We start from the raw sequence: 19,286 nt of genomic DNA, 5'->3' as shown, positions 1-19,286 counted from the left end.
GGAAGATAGTATATACGCTATGCGGTATGTCTGCGTAGCTTTGTTATAAATTATTTTTATATCAGTGTCGTGACTGGGTTCATTTTAACATTTATTTAAGAGTTGACAAAATTCAATATTCAAACATATTTAATTTTATGAGGGTCTGGAGAAAATTTATTATTAAATCATAATTCACTGGTCGGGATTTCAGGCCCATAAAACAATGCAAAGTCAGTTGGTTTAAAAAACATCATGCAGTCAGTTGTGATGCAGTACTACAGTCGTGGTACCATTGCGAGAAAAAGAAATGACTATTTGTTTTTTTAATCGCAAACACTTTTCGCAAGAAAACTTTTGAAATGTATATTTCATGCCTACTGTATATTACTCGAGTGTAATTAAAAGCATATAAAAAACTTTAAGCCTGTCAATGTGATGCGATTTTCGATTGCAAAAAAAAACACAAAAAAAACTTCCTTTTGGCCCTTTAAATCCATCCATCAGATATAAAAGCTCAATCGATATGTTCATGGCCTGCTTCGAATACCTACCGACTAAAACTAACAATTTGAGACGCGCACCCGAGATATCCCGACAACAAGCATGGTTTCACCAGCGCGTCAGGGCTGTAAAATCGAATGTCGAAATTATATAGCATTTGGTAAAATACTCGCTGTGACTAGGTGAGGAGACATGAATATTATTTTTCATCCAGATTCATAAGCAATCGAAAAATCAGTCTTTTATGTGATGTATTGAGTGAACATACACAGAAAGATTATTATTCAAAGGTAAAGGTATCTTATGTCATCCGTGGTACCGTGGTCATACGTGGCATGTGCCAACGACACTCACTATTGATGTCTCATACTCAGTAGAATGAGTGAGTCATAGAGTGCATGCTGCATGAGATAAAGTAATAAAATCCTCAACATACTCACGCTGCTGAATATTGCTCAATTCCGCTTGTTCCTTTATTCCTTGGTAAAACAAATCGAATAATAATTCATTTCCGGGCCAACACTTAATTGGACAAACAAGATTAGGATACCATCTATACTATACGAATACTACTCGATAACAGATGTACATTCTGTTAACATCATCAAATATAGCTCTGACACGAAATGCAAAACATCACAAATGATACACGGAACCATCAGAAATCACATTATAACTGAGAACACATGAGAACGAATTATTTACACTGTGAACACGTATGTCAATATGACATCGGGGATTTTTGAAGGCACTGGAACCTCGACTCCTACAATACAATCTTGTTCAGTTGCTGCTTACGTCAAACATCTATTTCGAGGGCAAATTCAAACATTCGAATTCTACGAACTAGGCATTGAAATATCTAAGCATAATGCTAAGATAAATATAACAATCTTTTCTAGCTAATCACGATAAGGCTTCGTCCAGCCTACAGATTGGTAAACATTTGTTTATACTTAAGCACACAACTGATAAAGTGCAAAAATTTGCAGTTTAATTAATAAACCGGAACTATAAAACTGATAATAAATTTAGTTTTCACTGAGAAAATAAAGAGCTGAAGTAGTTGGAAATCTATTGTCATCTGCTTTGTTTCAATATCTTATGGAATGAAAGTAATGCGTTTTTGCTTGCTCATCAATAGTGATCGTGTATGTTCATTCGTTGAATGCATGCGCGCCGTCTTCAGATATCATTCTTATCGTCTCGCATGGCGATATGTTGCTATATTTTGATCGGGTGCTTTTGCGTACCTCAATGGCTGAACATTTCAAAAAGAGAACAATTATAGAAAAGTTTACTGGTTCAAACTTGACTTCTGACAACTTTTGTCATCAATTAATAGCGACCCAACATATCTTGTTGCTGCGATAACTAGTCCTGTTTCAACCGAAATTTCGTCGGTCTTCACAAATAGACTCCATCCGATATATATTATTTGCAATAATAGAGATCTAGTTATTCTCTCGATAACTTCATTGTTAGCAATCCCAAAATTTCAGTCTTTTTTTCGTTAAATAAGTATGTAAATAATACCTAAATTTTGTTGTTATTGGACAGATTATATTTTTCAGGTTTTGAAGCTACCTATTACAACAAGCTCCGTTTCTGAGACAAATGAATAATTTCAACCACGTATTTATTCTGAATCCGTCGTCAAGTAAACTCTTGCGTTGTTCAAATGTATCTGAAATAAGCGCAGAGTGACTCACACAATAAACATCTTTGTTTCAGTCGTGTCTACATATGGATTTGCATAATTAGTAACTTAATGTTTTCTTGAACTCATTTTGATGAAACAAATAAAAATATTTGAAATACTCCGTGTAATATTTCACTCACTACAGTCTTCTGTTAGACTTTGGGGTATGTCGTGAGCTTACACAATGTTAGCATTGTGAATTGCAAATTTTAGACTTGATTACTGATATGCCTATTCATTGATCACTTAATATGTTGAATCCAAGAGACACCGTATCTTCTTATAGAAAAAAATACCGTATCTTTCCAGTTAGTTGTTGATCGTCAGATTATACCTATGTTGTCATTGCAAGTTTAAGATCTTGCATAAAAGTTACGTGCCCATCAAATCTAGGGCGTTGATCAAATTGCAGTAGCTCCTTGCGTAGACTGGCGTACAGAGCCTTGTTCACGTAATTTTTAAAGCTTATACTTAATCGATACATCAAAAATTTCTTTATACCACCGAAAAATGAAGTATACTTATATAAATCGATAAATTAAGATATATAGAAATGCAATTTTGAAATTTTGCATAAATATTACATGTAATTCTTCAAACAAGAAAGTTTTTTTTAATTCGACTTTGGGATAAGTTTTATGATCTATTTTAATTTCCGTCGGGTAATGACTTATTTTACTAAATATGAATCGTTTTGCTGAAATGTCATTGTTGTGTTGATTAGTATTACTATTGGAAAAATTGCGCTTTTTACTGCAACTAACTTACCAATCGATTCTAAAATTTCAGAAAGTGATTACTTTTATTGTTTAATATTTTTTCAGAGTCTTAAGAGACATGATATTTCACCCAAAATGTTGTTGTGTTATATTAATTATACTGGAACACTTTTTTATTTGGTTATAATTGTACGCCACCGATCTTTTAAGCAAACTCGGTGCTCAAAGGTTATCGTACTGTTACCGATGAGTTACCTCCCTGTCCACATATTTGCCTTTCTCTCTTGTTTATATTCGAGATTCAAAATTGTTGGTACTGCATGTTGACCAAATGGTACCACAGTTGGTAACATATACAATACCTATATATAAACCGGTAAATATAGCTATGAACCGTCTCATATATATCTTCAAGTGTCAGCATACATTCAACTAATAATATATATATATATGATAAAACGACCAATTGAAGGATTCAACACTTGCAAACACTCTCGGCAATGGACGATCAAATAAATGACGACACTCCGTGTGTACTCAGATATAATATCTGTTCTTTTTTTAAACCCTATACCATCAGTTTCTACCTCTTAAATAAGCGTGTCATATAAATGAAGACAAATTTGATCACCATATGGAAAGCTAAAATAAGCGCGTGTGACGTCATAGTAAATAAAACCGATTTATTCCAATATTTGCACAAGGTTGAAATAATCTTTATATATATGTGCATTTTAATGCCTGCGATAATAATTAAACAAAGTATTCATAATTTGAGTAAGTGAAGTATGTGAAACAATAGGAAAATAAAAGGTTGAGATGCAAAGTTGTGTGTCTGATCTTTATGACGTTCAAAATTGTAAATAATCAAAATCCGGAAGATGAGATATTATGCTTATCGTATTGAACTGTTGTTCTTATTGGAAATAAGCTTGCCAGAAAGAGATCACTGGAGCTCTATGGGGATTCAGAAATGAAATCGAAATTATGCTTCTGCTTCTGTAAGTTTCAGTATAGGTCACGAGATGGCAAATTGCTATCAGGTAGAAAATTCGAAAACTGGTATACCTATACTTATGGTATATATATCACATTGTTTCCATATTTTTCACGATAAAAAAGACAGAGCAATGATAACATCGTTGCTATCTTTGTAAAGTACATTTTTGTTTACTATTTAACATATGATTTACAGGTCATTCGCCCGCCCACCGCTGATGAATTTGCTTTGCAAATTTGCATTTCACTCTACAATAAAATGTGGTGTACGTGCAATTGACCACGAAATATGCATGAAACAAATACGTGGCATGTGAGCATACACACATATCGCTGTTCATACAGCATTTTTAGGCTAAATGGCACAATATCTGATGCTTGTCAACGAGGGGCCATGCAAAAGAACAAGGAATAGCTAACACCTGCGAGAAAATCATTCCGTGAACAAACTGAATATCAGGCGTGCATGACGCAACGTGGGTAATGGCTGGCTGATATAGTTTTGTGTGATAATTGATCTTTTACTCAGGTTTAAATTCATAAGCTACATTTATTTAATCTCCGCAAAGCAATCATATTGAAGACGTCTGAAGTAGTGACAAATAATACTAAAGTGCAGGCAAAATGAAGCCTAATTGCTTTAAACGATTTCAATGTTTGGGAATGTAGGTATATTATGTGGCTGTATAATATTAAATGGTTGATCGTGTTATCTGCTGACAAGGGGTGAATTCATAACAATAAAATTGAACACTCCATAACTAAGCAAAGCGCAAACAGATAATTCAGTGTTATTCATTACACACTCTTATCAAGGTTTCGTGATTGGTTGTCGACGTGGAGTGCTCCATTCATCGTTGCTTGGTGTATAGCAAGTGTGGTCCGTGGAAATAGATTTTATCAAAAATTTTTCATGCTGTAAGAAATTTTTTTCAAAGAATCATACAATCAAATTACCCAATGATCCATTACAAACCTAAAGTCTGGAATTTTTCTAAAAAAATTCTTCAATAACAACAATCTTGTGTGATTAAAATATCTGAGGGTTCAATCGTTTCGAAATACAACGTCGGTAAATCTACATTCGAAGCTCTTCTTCTGCTGCATTGTATATGCTTATCTATATCCCTTGCCCGATGGTATACAATTTAGCAACCCCACAAGTGTTTACTTACTTGACAAAATTTTGATAACACGTATTAAAATTTGAGGGGTAAAGTTTGTCTGGCTGTTATTTTCTTTTCTTATTTATACTTTATTCATTTTTCTCATCTCATTGACTTAATATCATAATGTGTGCTACTTTACACCGTATACGCGTGGGCCACGAACCATGATGACCCATATCAGTCGGACATGCTGACTGAACCACACAAAATGATGATCAACCATTTACTGATAAATTATTTCCTGTTTCAACTTAAATTCATGATATTGTTGTTAGTATATCATTGTCTATATTTGTATTGTGATAACTTCCATGGGTTTGGGGCCACTTAAAATTCCACAAACTAGTTTAACGTCATTATTTCAGGCATTCCAAAATCACGCAAAAGTCAGATTACAGTTTACGTGAAGTCCCTCAGCAACAACATTTCAAACAAGAGTTTCGACATGGGAAATTCCGGCCTAGAACATAATTTGGTATGGTATTTCAAAGATATTCGACATATCTCATTGGTGACCTAAAAAACTAATATATCTTACTACAACGGTAATCATATATGAACGTCATGCGTTTAGAATTGTAAACATTTCAAAAAGAAAAATACCAATAGACCAAAATTTCGATTACTTTTTGTATTTGTTTTCAATAGGTTCTATGCTGAATAAGCCGTGAATGTTATTGTTTGTCTTCTTTATAGTTACGGCATTTTTTCAGGAAAGCTGGTCGTATGGTCTTACAGTTTCATGTCAAATTACTAATTGTTAATGCAGTTCATATATTATTTGAAGCAATTGTGCATGAATTAATACGTTGTTAATAATATTTTGAGTGTTTGATTTTGTAAAATAAATTCAATTAAAATTTGAAATGAATGTATGTACCCGTATGGTTTTTCATAGACCTTCAATAATTTTAGGGGCAGACATATTTATAATTACAAACAGATTGCAAAGACAAAAATCTGAATAGAATCTGTATTTCATTATATATTTCCTAAGTTATTATTTAAAAAAGGTGCTATAACCGGTTTTACCCTCTACATATTATGGTTAGATACTTAAACCTGGATACTAGGAACACGAAAAATATATTTAAACTTCGTATAAATTGGCACTTTACTACGTACGCTAAATACGTACTCAGGGTGGATTCCGAATGCCTGTCAAAAAGTACCCACCACGCATTACGTAAGACGCTGGGTAAAAATATGCCGGTATATATAAGCACAGTGCAGATGCATGGCAAGTTCTAATCGCTCGACCGCGGCGGAGGTTTAACTTCTGACGATATGAATTCCAGACATAGACTACTATAAATATACCCACGCGGGAATTAATAATCGCTGCTCATATGACAAACCTCCTAACCGAGCGGTTCCCAAACTTTTTGTTCCTGAAGCCCCAAATTATCAGAAAAGAAGCTCACGGCGCACTTACACCAAAAAATGCTGTGATCGTTAATGTTTATTTTTCATGGATTTTAAAGTTTGTAAACATGTAGGCCTAAGGACTAAAGGCAGAAGATCAACTCTGCCTGATTTTACTTAGGAATGCTGAAAAAAATACTCACGTTCGCTAAACTCGGAAGATAAATAAACTGCAGATCGTAAAATTGCAGCTAGTGTCTATCTCTATTGTTAGGTAACAATAGAGGCAGACACTACGTAACAGAAAGTAAACATCATAGAAAGGTAAAATGAATTTATTGATTCATATACACAGCATTAAAAAAGCAAACCGTAAAAAATTTTTTAAAAATATGTAATCATATTTAACACTGTTAATTTGCGCAACCTTTGGGAACCGCTGCCTTAACCAATAACCTTAACCGACAGATAGTCTATGTCGTGTACTGAATAATGAATGGAAATAGGAATAAGCATACGCCTTGAGATAGTTCGAGACATAATAAACGCACACGGACGAACCAGATTTATTGGACATGGAATCGTATCGCTAAGTTGTCGTAGGAAATCTATTTTAAATACTTATCGCCAGACGGTTATTTCATTCATTTTCCCACTTTCACTCAGTCCTGAGGTCCCTATATTTCACTGCGGCGAAACACATCATATGACATTCAGTAAAATTCTCCCAATACTTTTGGCATCGCCGATTGTCATATTCATTTGACCACCGTAAATGAAAACGTAAATTTACCAATGTAAAACTGCTTTTGAACAAAACTGCCCATCTCTATCCATAACATCTTACAAGGATCAAACATTAAACACACATAGGCTGATCAATTTTATGAAGAAGCACAGTGTAAAGCAATTAGACAATAAAGCAGACATTTCGGAATGCGGATGCAGGCAAATTTACCATTAAAAACAGAGTCCTTATTTGGACATGAAAATCATGATTACGGCAATACGCACTGTAAATTAAAAAAATGGCCGAGGATCAGTTTATTAATAAGTGCTTATTTTTATAACATCAATTGTCAGTTTGTATTTCAGTAAGCGGGATGCTTTCATTTTCTTCATGTTTCAGTGAATGACGACGTGGTCCCCTCAATGACGATACTTTCAAACTGTCTTCTTCGGCTGAATCCGATGATGCAACTGAACAAAAGTTAGACAATGCATAAGCCGGCGTAGAAGGGTGGGAAATGTGTATTTCGAGTACATACCTATTGAAGGTGCAATTCTACGAATAGAATTTCGTGGCTTGCCAACAGAAATAATGATGTGTAGATTTTATGTAACAGTTCTAATACCGAAAGGGTAGTCAAGTTGAAAAGTATTTCTATGACCTGACTCAAACATATTTACAATTCAAACTCAGGAATGACCACAATATTGAATCGAAGCCTACGTACATATTTCGAAGACGAAATTCTGACTTACAATGGTGATAATCGAATTTAAATCTATTTCTGGCGGGAGGTCATATAACAATATTTGAATTAGTTTTCTCAATTAGACAATAAGATAGTCTTTCACACGCAAGTTCAAGTTTGTGCGTTTAAAATTGGGTTTTCTTGCAGTTGGGAGTTGTAGTCAAGATTTTTTTTTGTTTATCTCGTAGTTGGGATATGGAGCCATAATTTTTGTCAAACAAAGCAAACATCCCAGCCTGAGTGCTGATTTAGAAAGCTCGGAGTTGGGTGTAAATTTTTCTCGACCGCGCAGCCCTGCTCATGTCATAGCAAAAAAATGACCCCGGTATTTGGGGCAGGTCAGTCTGCAATTCTGGATCCCTAAGTGAAAACTTTGGGTAACCCAAACTGGAATAAAAAAACGGGCTGGCATACAATATTCTAGAATCTAGTTAATACAAGTATAGATGAACTGCGCCACCGAGTGTTAATTGGCGACAACAGTAAACTGCAAGTCTGGCGTCATCGCCATATCGCAATTTATAGTGAAAATACAAAAATAAAAAGTCACCTGCTTTTTGTAGTAACTTCGGTCCGGAAAGTCCGATGGCAGCCGCACCAAGCGGTGCAGTGATAAGAATAGATAAGACAGCTATTGTGAGAACCTATAGGAAAACAATAACAATTTATTATTATAGGATTCGATTGAAAGAATGTGACTAATTTCAGTTTAATAACTAAAATAGGCTCATTGAGATTTATTCGAATTTACGGGATTTCCAGCAAACTCAAAATAGCGTTAAGTCGCAAATCACGAGGCATGTAACATGACATAACACCTACAAATACAACCAAATATTAAGTATGCATGTGACACTATTGATGACTTCAAAGATCTCGATGGTGAAACTCACTTGTCTAGCGTATTCTTCAATTTCGGATGACACGGATAACTTCCTGGCAGTGTCCAGTGCAACTGGGCCGATCGCAGCCTGTTAAAAGGGAATAAGAATCTGTACAATTGTCCGTATGACCCGTGGCCATGGGTCTAATATTTGCGAGAGGATATCTATGATCCTCGTCATGGTAGGGAGTGTACGTCACCGATAGTAGGATACAGCTTCCTCTGCCATTATAGTCGAATAACTGGTTACTACCGTGTTTCCCCAAAAATAAGACCTAGCCTGAATTTTAAAAATGATCTTAATAAGCCATCCCCTTAAAATAAGACATAGTCGATAAAAACGTGTTATTTTCAAGTAAATGGATATCGGTTTTCATATTTTGTATATTTAAAAATCTCGTAATTCTCTACTTTGTAATTTTTTTTTGATAAATGAAAATAACCCCCCCAAAATAAGCCCTAGTGTTATTTTTCGAAAGAAAATCGAAACACGGTATTTCAATACCCGGCATGGGCTGGTAGAAGTCGCAACGGCCGTCGTTCGCTATATGAATAGATAGATAGATAGACAGTTTTATAGACCCTGCTGTATCTGGAATAAATATGAAACATCTATGCTGTGTACATCCAAAGAATACATATTTTTGTCTCGCACTCAAATTTAATGCCGAATTTATTTACATCAAAAATCATAAAATATGCCTCAATTTACTCTAAAAACGCCGATTGAATGCTCTTAGTTAATAAGTTATTCAAATCATTGCGCCATATAAACTGTCAGACGAAGTTCCAACACGTACGAAGTGTAATGATATTTGTTGTTTACTTTAGATTGCGTATTGAATTTAGGACTATACTGGGACATTGCGTTAAGGAGAAAAGCAATAATTCAAAATACCCCCCGCCTAGAATAGAACAAAATACCCAAGATGGAATATTACAAGAACTGAGGTTCAGTACGCAGATATGAGTCAGCTACGATTGGTGATCCTCGTCCCCCGCGTCTACACCAATGTACCACATGAGGTGCTCGGAAGATGTATTACTAATATATATATAGATGAGGTTAGGTAAGTTGGGACAGGATAGTAATTTCATATTTGTCCCGGGGGCGAGGAAAGCCGATAAGCCTAATCATGTGGCGTAGCCTCTCGTCTGGCTACAATACATGTCGGGTATTGGAATAGTGAATCAGGTATTTGTTTCAGATGCATGAACTTAATGCCATAACCGGCCAGAGGTTACATGAACCACCCTACGGCGATGGGGAGCCCATCCTTTCGCACATAATTATTTCTCATGGGATTCATACCTACGAACCCGAGCGGTGGAATCATAGGTGCGATGGCGAGCATATTCCTAACGGTTAGCATGATGCAAAAGAATTTTGCGAATACAGTATGTAAAAGCGTTCCAACGTATTGGGTGAATGATTTCATAAACAACCGCAGTGAGTCATCTATCTAAAGTCTATATCGCTCTAAACGTTTCCATCCATTGTGGTTAGATTGTGACATATATACAGATGATATGGTTACACTTATGAAACGAACTCATTATTCAAGTTCTTGAATAAATAGGCTGTATGACATCGGTAATTTGGTTTCTCCAAACCAAGATTAAAACAGCACATAGGTAATGTAATGAGAAAAATGTAAAAAAAAATTCCGAAAATTCTTTTCTTGGTATTCATAGGAACAACAATGAGGAGAGCGATAGTAATACGCTCTCCGACGCACCTCTGATTACCTTGCGTGGCTACGAATCAATCCTATGATAACAAGAGTAATTATGTGGAGAGAATTGCTGGACTGCAAACTTGCTAAACTAATCCCACACCCGACATAGTCTTGGTAACCGGACAAGAGGCCCTTTCGACGTGTTGTCGGCTTTTCCATCGCCCGGAATAAATTATATCCTATCCTTTTTAATACATCTTACGACTCGTTTATATCACCCGGCGGTTGGCGCATGCAGCCTAGGTGCGTCATATACTAGGTGACTCATTGCTAGACTCTTCACTGCAATGGGGTGGTTCACATAAACGCTAGTGAGCTACGGCTTACTCCACTTTTCAGTCCATGCATCTAAAACAAAACAGCTGACCAACTAATCCCATACTCGCTATGGACTGGTAACTGGACAAGAGGCTGTGATATGCCATACGATTGAGCCGTGTTATCTTCCACGACGAATATTAATATCCTATCATATTCGGTAGCTTTTCTTACGTGTACCTACAGATTGTATAATTACTTGTAAATATTAATTATTTACCTGAACTGTTGCTTTGGGCAACCACGACAAGCATATGAATACCTTCTCTTTCAGAGTGAAACCGGCAGCAGATACGGCTGTAAATGATCCCACAGTTCTAGTCAACAGACCAATGAATAGTACAGCTAGACCCAATCCTGTATAATCGAAAGATTTGAAGTTTTACTTCTGTCACAGAACCGCTGTATATATTTGAGTTCTGAGCAACAAGGAAAATAAACATTCCACTTTTAAACAGGGTTGAAAACAATTTCGATGACAGCGACGGGATGGTGTAAATTTTGACTCCGAATCCATTTTCAACTCCCAAGAAATTCAAATTTGGATAACTTTTGCATAAGGAAGCTATCTTTAATAAACTGTTGAAAATGCCATTTTTTGAGTTTCAGTAGAAAAGCTGAATTTGATAACACTATTAAAAGCCTGAAATTCTGACTTAGAGAAATTCAAAATTCTCCTACATGCAATTTGAAAATACGACTTGGCAATGAAAACATGACAAATCCTGATCCCAAATCCCTAGCATACAAGAAACATTACCACGAGGAAGTGTGTCCAGGATTATGGAATTTCAAAATCTTAATAACATTGATATCCATATCAATGTACAATTTAACATGCAATCATCAAATGCTATTAGTACAAAAGCTGTCACCGAAGTCAACAGCCATTATTGTTAAAAAAGCACAAACCATGATTAATCAAACTGGACCTACCTACCGTACTAGAATCTAATGCCTCAATAGAAATTTCAGCTCCAATTAACCCAAACATCACTGGCTCAAACATGTCCCAAAGAATGCCGACATATTCCGATACTTTTTCCTAAAATTGGATGTAAACAATAGCGGGAAAAGCTCAAGAGACAAAGAAAATAACAAAGTAGGAAAGGCAATAGCAAATATATAATGTGATCTGGTGTACGGCTCTTCAGACTGGGAGATCCAACCCACAAAATGGCTCAAAGGGGGGTCATAGTTAAATCTTTTTCGACACGAATATATGTTAAAACAAAATATCAATAAAATTTAAAAGATTTGGAACCAGTATTGAGACCCACCATCACCGAAATAGAGCCAAGATTCCATCTTTTGTGCGAGAATATAAGACCGCCTAGTATTATTTCTAGGAGTACGTACTCTTAGAAGTACAAGATGCCTGAACTTGAAGTAATCATGATTCAATTGCATTCTGTGATTTAAATTTAGGATAGATGTAGACAATATAGGATAAAATTGTTATATTATTACCAGAGTAGAAAGTGGATAAGCCTCTTGTCTGGTTACCAGACTTTGAGAAAATCAGGATATTTACACTTCCGTAACTGAAATACTTGGTGAATATTTATTCAAACTATGATCAAATATCAACTTAAAAGCCCATATTCTTGGTAATTATTTTTTGAAATTCCAATATTTATTTCAACAACTCTTTTGTCTGGAAACCATATAATTTGTTGCTCCTTTAACAAAAGAGCAAAATATGGATACGCTTCACTAAGTTGGGATTTAACATCAGCAGTGAAGGCCACACCTTGGCTTAGATGCTCCTGGTTAACTTTCACTCAAAAAATGTGAATCACTGAATTAAATTGGGATTCATGCTTGTTCAGTAGACATTAACATTACCTTGTCACTTTTCCATGAAATTGCAGCAACAAATGAGAGAACAATAGCAGCTAATGCGCCAGCACCGGGAAATTTGACTTGTCTTGATCCAAAAAGTACAAAGATTCCAAAACTGATCACCAACAATACTCGATCTCTTACTGTATGAGTCTACAAAAGGAAAAGTTTATCTATTGAAAATATCACCATATAGAAGAATGCTTATCAGACTGGTTATATTACCTAACTGCCTAGTTTTATTTAGGCGCTGCAGAAGTGTGTGTACCAATATGGAGGTAGCTAATTTTGTTCCCCTACTTTGCATCAAGTTGTGTATGGGGACGAAAGCCGAGCAGGGGGCATATTCACTTGGCTAACACAGACAGTCCCTAAACTTGTAATAGAACTAAAATGAGGAAAATCGGAATAAAATTATGGACTAACCCTAACCTGGTACACACACTACAGGAGTACCCTCATTTAAATATGAGGCGTTGTTCTAGAATTATCAGTAGTAAGTAAAAAGCAATGGCAACATTTAGAGTTCTGCCTGGAGCTTGGTGAGGTCGACAAGACTATGCAATATGTCTTGAGTTATAATTTAATTACATATATACTAGATGCTAAAATAAAGTGTTTATGCAAATGTATTTGAAGTAGTCAGTAAAAATCGCCACATATTCAACCAGTTTTATACAGCGCTTATGCCTTCCTCTATGAACAAGGCACTGTACAAGCATACACTAATATCTAATGACGTGTGGAAACTATTTTTAAAGGTTAAAATCCTTCATTATTTTTAATTGATCCCTGGGTGATGCGGTGAGCATGGGATATGAAACAGTGAGTGTAACCTGTGAAGCTAACAAAGGTAAAATTGTCCAAATTATTGTTATCTCACATTATTTTTAGCAGGTAGAAACCACAATATTAATCCAATAAGAATACCAACAACAATTCCCACAATCATTTCAACAGGTCCACGAAGAATTGTCCAAACGAGATCCCCTGTGGATAAATAATACTATGATTAGTCAAACTTAATGAGGATACAAATACAAAGAATCAGGGCTGTGGCATGTTCTTATTAATATATTGGAGTTCGGGCCAGAATCGTGTTTCTGTACTGCCAGCCAAGAATCTGTAGTCGAAATTTCATACTACTAATAGCGACAATCGATGTCAAATTTCAGCCAGAAACTATAAATACATGAGGATTCTTAACAGACAATATAGGTAGGCTTTAATACACTATAGTTTTCTGAGGTTAAAATTGATTTTCTCAGGGTTGGGAGCTGGAGTGAGAGTAAAAATGTACTCAATCAAGACCACCCTGAATTATCCAATATGGTTGAAGAAACATAATGTGCATTTAACAAAACTATTCAAACTTGGAAAATGATTATGGAATGATACCTGCTTCCTGGCCATTTGTTACAGGTATACTGGTTGCCTCCATCTTTGAAATCATATCTGTTGTTAATGGTGCTGAAATAATACAATGTTATGACTTTAAATAAAATTTACAAACACAATAGTCGCTAGGAATGCACATGCGCTTAAGTCACATCTGTACGTGGTGTGGAACTGTAAAATGGGAAAATGCGAACAGCAAATGGGGAAACCAACCCAAGCTATCGCCTTAAAATTATTTGCAAAAAATTATTATTTCCAGTCTAACTACAAATAATAGTGAGCAAATTAATTGAAAAAATCAATATAAGACTGTACACTATGGTGTTGGGACTTAAGTACTGCCGATACTAAGTGTTACCTAATGCCATTCATTACCGATAGTGGGGCCATAGCGTAAATCAGAGAACATATCTACGTGGTATTTCACCCTTGCTTAGATTACTTATCATCTACTTTACCTGATGCCAGTGTTGATGCTATGATGGTTTCATTCAGAGATATTGATTCAGTATTAGGAGAGGTGGAAGCTGTAAAAATGTTTAAATAACCAATGATTGATTACATATTTGTAAACCAACTAGACGCATGTGCGCATTGGAACAACCTGAAATGTTGAATAGTAGTTAACTCAGGGTTTCTAACTTCTTCAGGGCTGTGAGCCTCTGAAGTCTGGAAAAATTCATGATAGAAGAAAGCTTAGTAAACTCAAGTATCCCAAGAGTTTCCGTAGAAGAGTTAGACTTCTTTTATCACCATTGAGAGTCTGATATCCCGGTTTCTGACACTGGAGATTTCAAAAATATAGGGTTGTGAATTGTGATAAGCATTATTATTGTTTAATAAATGATCGGTGTAGCCAATATGTTTGCAGACCAACAGAGCCCTTCACAGACTCATTTGACCATGCGGCCTCGTGGTGGTGAAACACTGAATTAGCTATTCCCACACTCTGTCCCACCATAAAGTAGGTTCACAATGAATATGTTATTGAAATGTGGCAGTGACTTTTCTCTCACGGGCAGATAAAACATATCATACTAATCCTGTTTCATTGACATTGTACAATGTGCTAAATATGAACCTTGTGAAAAAGCAATCCCAAGTACAACACTGAATCCACTGATTGCTAAAACATCATCGAAGCTTGATGCTGCAATGACAAGTGTTGGAATTCCTGAAATAAACAAAACATTGGTAAAAGAATTATCTTGTCTACAATATAACTCTTGCTGATGACATCTGAGCTGATTGTACATCAGGATAAGATCACATGGCAATCCACGGTCTCTCGTCCAGTTACCAGTCCATGTCAAGTATGGGAATAGTTAAAGCCAGTTATTCAAATCAGATGCTGGAAGAAGCTGTGAACCACCCTATGACGACAAGGAGTCCAGCAATCTTGCCCGCACATAATCATCTCCCTTTAAATTCAAACCTACAAGGGGTAATCAGAGGTGCGATGGCAAGCATATTCCTCACACTCAACATGATGTTCAAACTATCCTTCCTAAACTTTCTTCATTTCAGATATCACACACAAATATTTGTTATACTAAATCATAAAGAGGGGAAGGAGTATTTCATTTCAAATAATATTTTAAAATATCTTCATAGTCAGATTTGATAAAATTTGAATGATGGTTCAAATTTAGAATTTGACAGGAAAATTCTGACAAAAATTAATTTCTTCAAAGCTATAAAATGTCCTACTTCATTTGCATTTTCAGAATTTTTTGAACTGCGCTAAATAAGTTTTAGTTAAATAATATTGAAACAATGCACACCTTGATCTGTTCCATATCCCTGTTCTTGGAGTGAAAGCAAAGAGGGTACAATAACAGCAGGTGTGACAGCAGCAAGAACAAATCTGTCAAAATGGAAACCAATCATAGAATTTTTTATGCAAAGCCTATATGCTCTAAACAAGGCCCTGCATAAGCAAGATATTCAACACAATGTGAGAATATATTGTTTTTGGAAAAAACAAAATAGTTTCAGTTTGTCACACCCCGAGTGTGGTGGTGTGTATGAGATTTGAACCCAAGTGTATCCTGCTATGCTGTGAACAGTTATTGGAAAAAAATGACGCTGTGCAAAAAAAAATTCCGAGTCAGCTTACGAATGATCACTTGCAAACTTGGAGCTGCTAAAAGTTAAGATGGCAGAGCCCTCAGTGTCACCATAATTTTATGTTTTGGCCAATTGCAATAAACAGTTGCACGCCCATGGTATATACTTTTATGGCTGGATCTGAGGTAAAATAGTACTCACCCAAGCATAAATCCCCATTCCCAAGGAAACCCAAGAATAAATCTACATGTAATTGCGCATGTAGCAGTTTCAATTAAACAAGGTAATGCTGTCAATCTGATACAAGCTCCTTTCATCTTCTTTAAAGCCTAAATGAAGAAAGGATTTGCTTAAATTTGATGGCTTCCAAGGCGGTTCATTAGCTGCTATATTTGCCATCGCTCATTTCTCACCTTAACGGGGAAGTTCACTTGCCCCAGGTTATCATGAACCCCTCCATCAACCAAGCGATGCACCTCAATGTTTAGGTGATAGTATCCCTCACCGATCTTGGGACTGATGAACAAACAAAAAGCCCAATGCTGTAATATCGTTTCCTCCCCCCTTGGGTAAACACAAAAAAATCTTCTCGCTAGATTACACATAGATACAGGACAGTTATGACTTCCTTGTTGATTGTGCCATTGCATTGGAAATATTGGCTGGATACTTTTAAAACAGACGTAGCGTAGCTTAGAAAAATACATTTTATGATTTCATTAAAGGAAGACTACAGATCATTAAAGGAAGACTACAGAGTCAAAAAAGGCAAGTGAAAGAATCTTTTTGAAATCACGATGCAAATAATACACTAGCCTATACAATCAGACAAAGATCTCACTGAAGCATCCAATTCCAGTCCAGCTTTGACAAGAATTATTGACAGTGCGATGGATCTCAAAGCAGATGACCAATTTGGGTCAATATATTTGGCAACATTTATTCCTGGTATATTCCGCAGACAAAATCCAGCAATAAGCATGCCTGAAAATATGCACAAATCAATATACCAGAGCAACACACCAAACACATTAGCAGGACACACTGGATGCGGAACACACTGGATGATATTCAGCTTTAGCTGTCATTCATATCCATGCAAAGATGATAATTCGGTAGCTTTTCCAAGGACTTCGGAAGTATGTGAATCCAGATGACGGACACCAGAACATAGTATGTGTACCATTTGAGGGTTGGGCCATAATTTTATTCCAATTTTTCGTTTTATCACGAATTCGGGGACTAGCCAATTGACTCCTGTGGTATTTGTACTTGAAATTATGGCCTAACCCTAACCTGGTACACATACTACGTGCAGGTGTCTGCCATATTGGTTCACATACTTCGAGAGTACCTTTTCCTATACATGATTTGGACGGCAACCGAATGACAAGCTGCAGTTCACCATATTATCCAGCATACTTGTCCATTTCCCCACCCAGTATGAATATAAAATATCCTACTACCAATGAAATTTCTCATTTATTAAAGACTCTGTGGGCGAAGTAGTTGGACCATCATACGTAACTACCCCTATGCCCCTCACAGTGTGATAAATTGAGTAGGAAATGCAGAACCAGAACGATTTCGGCCTTTCCAAAATGAAGTATCCATTTACATATCAATGGCTGCTTATGCAGAGCCTTGTTCAGAGAGAAAGACATACAAAAATACAGGTTGAACATGATAGATCTATTTCAGAATACTAACCTAAAATTAATTTTCGCAAGTTTACTTCAAATATGTTTTGAATCAAATACTCCAGACATCTGCTAAATAATTTCCTAATAAATTCAATGAAATAAAAAAATACCTAAGAGAGGAGGCAAAGGGGGAAGGTGTGGAATCTGAATGATTGAAACAAGGAAACCCCCAACAACACAGGCATCTATAACAGCAATCAATCCAAAAATATTAGTCCCAGGAAGGCAATCATCTCCAAGTATTGACCACGGAACAGCCCAGGATAACAAGAGAAGAAGCACTGAAAATGAAGAAAGATTGGTGATAATAAAAGACAGGGGGATGACATAAAATATGGGTGGTTGATTGAGTTAAAAATGCGATTTAAAAGAAATTGTATTATATGTTGGAAAAATTTGCTTTTCAGATTGTTAAAAATATACATAACATGAAAATACTGTACTACTGAAATGCTGATCGCATTACTACTTAGGCGACAAAGATACTGTTGGGGTAACGTAACAATGTATTTTTTAATATTAGAGGGTTCAAGACAGAAAGGCGAATCAAATCTAAAAAAATTACAAACAAATAAGTGCTTTTTACGATGATATTCACAAAATTCAGCAAAGTATTTCAATAGAAAATCAGAGAAGTTAATAACAGCTTTTTTGAGATTTGGCCCTTTTGGATTGAAGCCCACAAATTGATGGTCCAATAACATGCTGGGTATCTTGTACATCTGTTTGAAATGTGAATATTGTTTATTAATTGAGATCAATCTAAATCTTGTGCTTTTATTATATAATCCATATCCAAAAATAAACGAGACTTTGATCTGTTGAATGGGTATCCAGATAAGAATAGCATATAAACTCATATAGACCACAACATGCCAAATTGAGTTTATTTTATATTGTTAATATACATGACTTCTGTGAATGTTGAAATTATACTTACGGTGGTCTCATAAATGGCGAACTCACCATTGGTAGAAAACCTTTCAACTGTCCCATGGGGCGGACAGACAAATGCATATTTAATCTTCTGGCATACAGGTGCGTCAGGACCTGGCTTTAACACATTCTTTACCAGGCAATTTTCGGGGCAAGAGCTCTTTGGGTCATCCATCAGTACAAAAAATCAACTCCTGTTTATTGTTGTCAACTAGAACCCCACTACAAGCAATATGATTGCTAGAAACACTTCTTCGTGTTATGGGCACAACCCTCACAATACTGCAATACACCCAAACTAATCAGTATCAATTATCCCTATTGAAATCTAAGAACTAATTATAACATTGAAACAACAAAAGCAATTCAGTTACTTAAAAAGCATTTATTGTTAAATAATCTGCGAAATTCAATCTAAATGAAACCATCAACTGTCCATATTATACTGTCAAGTTTGCATGTCCAAGAAAGTCGGTTAC

At 35.8% G+C, this 19,286-nt stretch overlaps 1 protein-coding gene across 3 annotated transcripts; it reads right to left on the bottom strand.

Annotated features, from left to right (window-relative positions):
- Positions 1-7,302: 7,302 nt before the first annotated feature.
- LOC120347628 (sodium/hydrogen exchanger 9B2-like) lies at positions 7,303-19,286 on the bottom strand. Of its 3 annotated transcripts, none has more exons than XM_039417673.2 (15): positions 18,838-19,286; positions 17,982-18,152; positions 17,010-17,152; positions 16,370-16,497; positions 15,883-15,965; positions 15,180-15,272; positions 14,557-14,625; positions 14,099-14,170; positions 13,584-13,690; positions 12,704-12,853; positions 11,792-11,900; positions 11,076-11,212; positions 8,809-8,886; positions 8,466-8,559; positions 7,303-7,637 (listed from the first exon to the last, which is right to left on the bottom strand). In XM_039417673.2, the coding sequence occupies exons 1-15, from the start codon at positions 18,980-18,982 to the stop codon at positions 7,510-7,512; spliced, it is 1,707 nt and encodes a 568-aa protein (XP_039273607.2). In that variant the 5' UTR covers positions 18,983-19,286; the 3' UTR covers positions 7,303-7,509. The 3 variants fall into 3 exon arrangements, with proteins under 3 accessions (XP_039273607.2, XP_039273609.2, XP_077973958.1); XM_039417675.2 differs by having other exon boundaries at positions 18,812-18,977; XM_078117832.1 differs by lacking the exons at positions 17,010-17,152; positions 17,982-18,152; positions 18,838-19,286 and adding an exon at positions 16,582-16,896.

Source organism: Styela clava, chromosome 11 (genome assembly GCF_964204865.1).
Source record: "Styela clava chromosome 11, kaStyClav1.hap1.2, whole genome shotgun sequence".
NCBI classification, from domain to species: domain Eukaryota; kingdom Metazoa; phylum Chordata; class Ascidiacea; order Stolidobranchia; family Styelidae; genus Styela; species Styela clava.
This window is presented reverse-complemented; position numbering and strand designations above follow the sequence as displayed.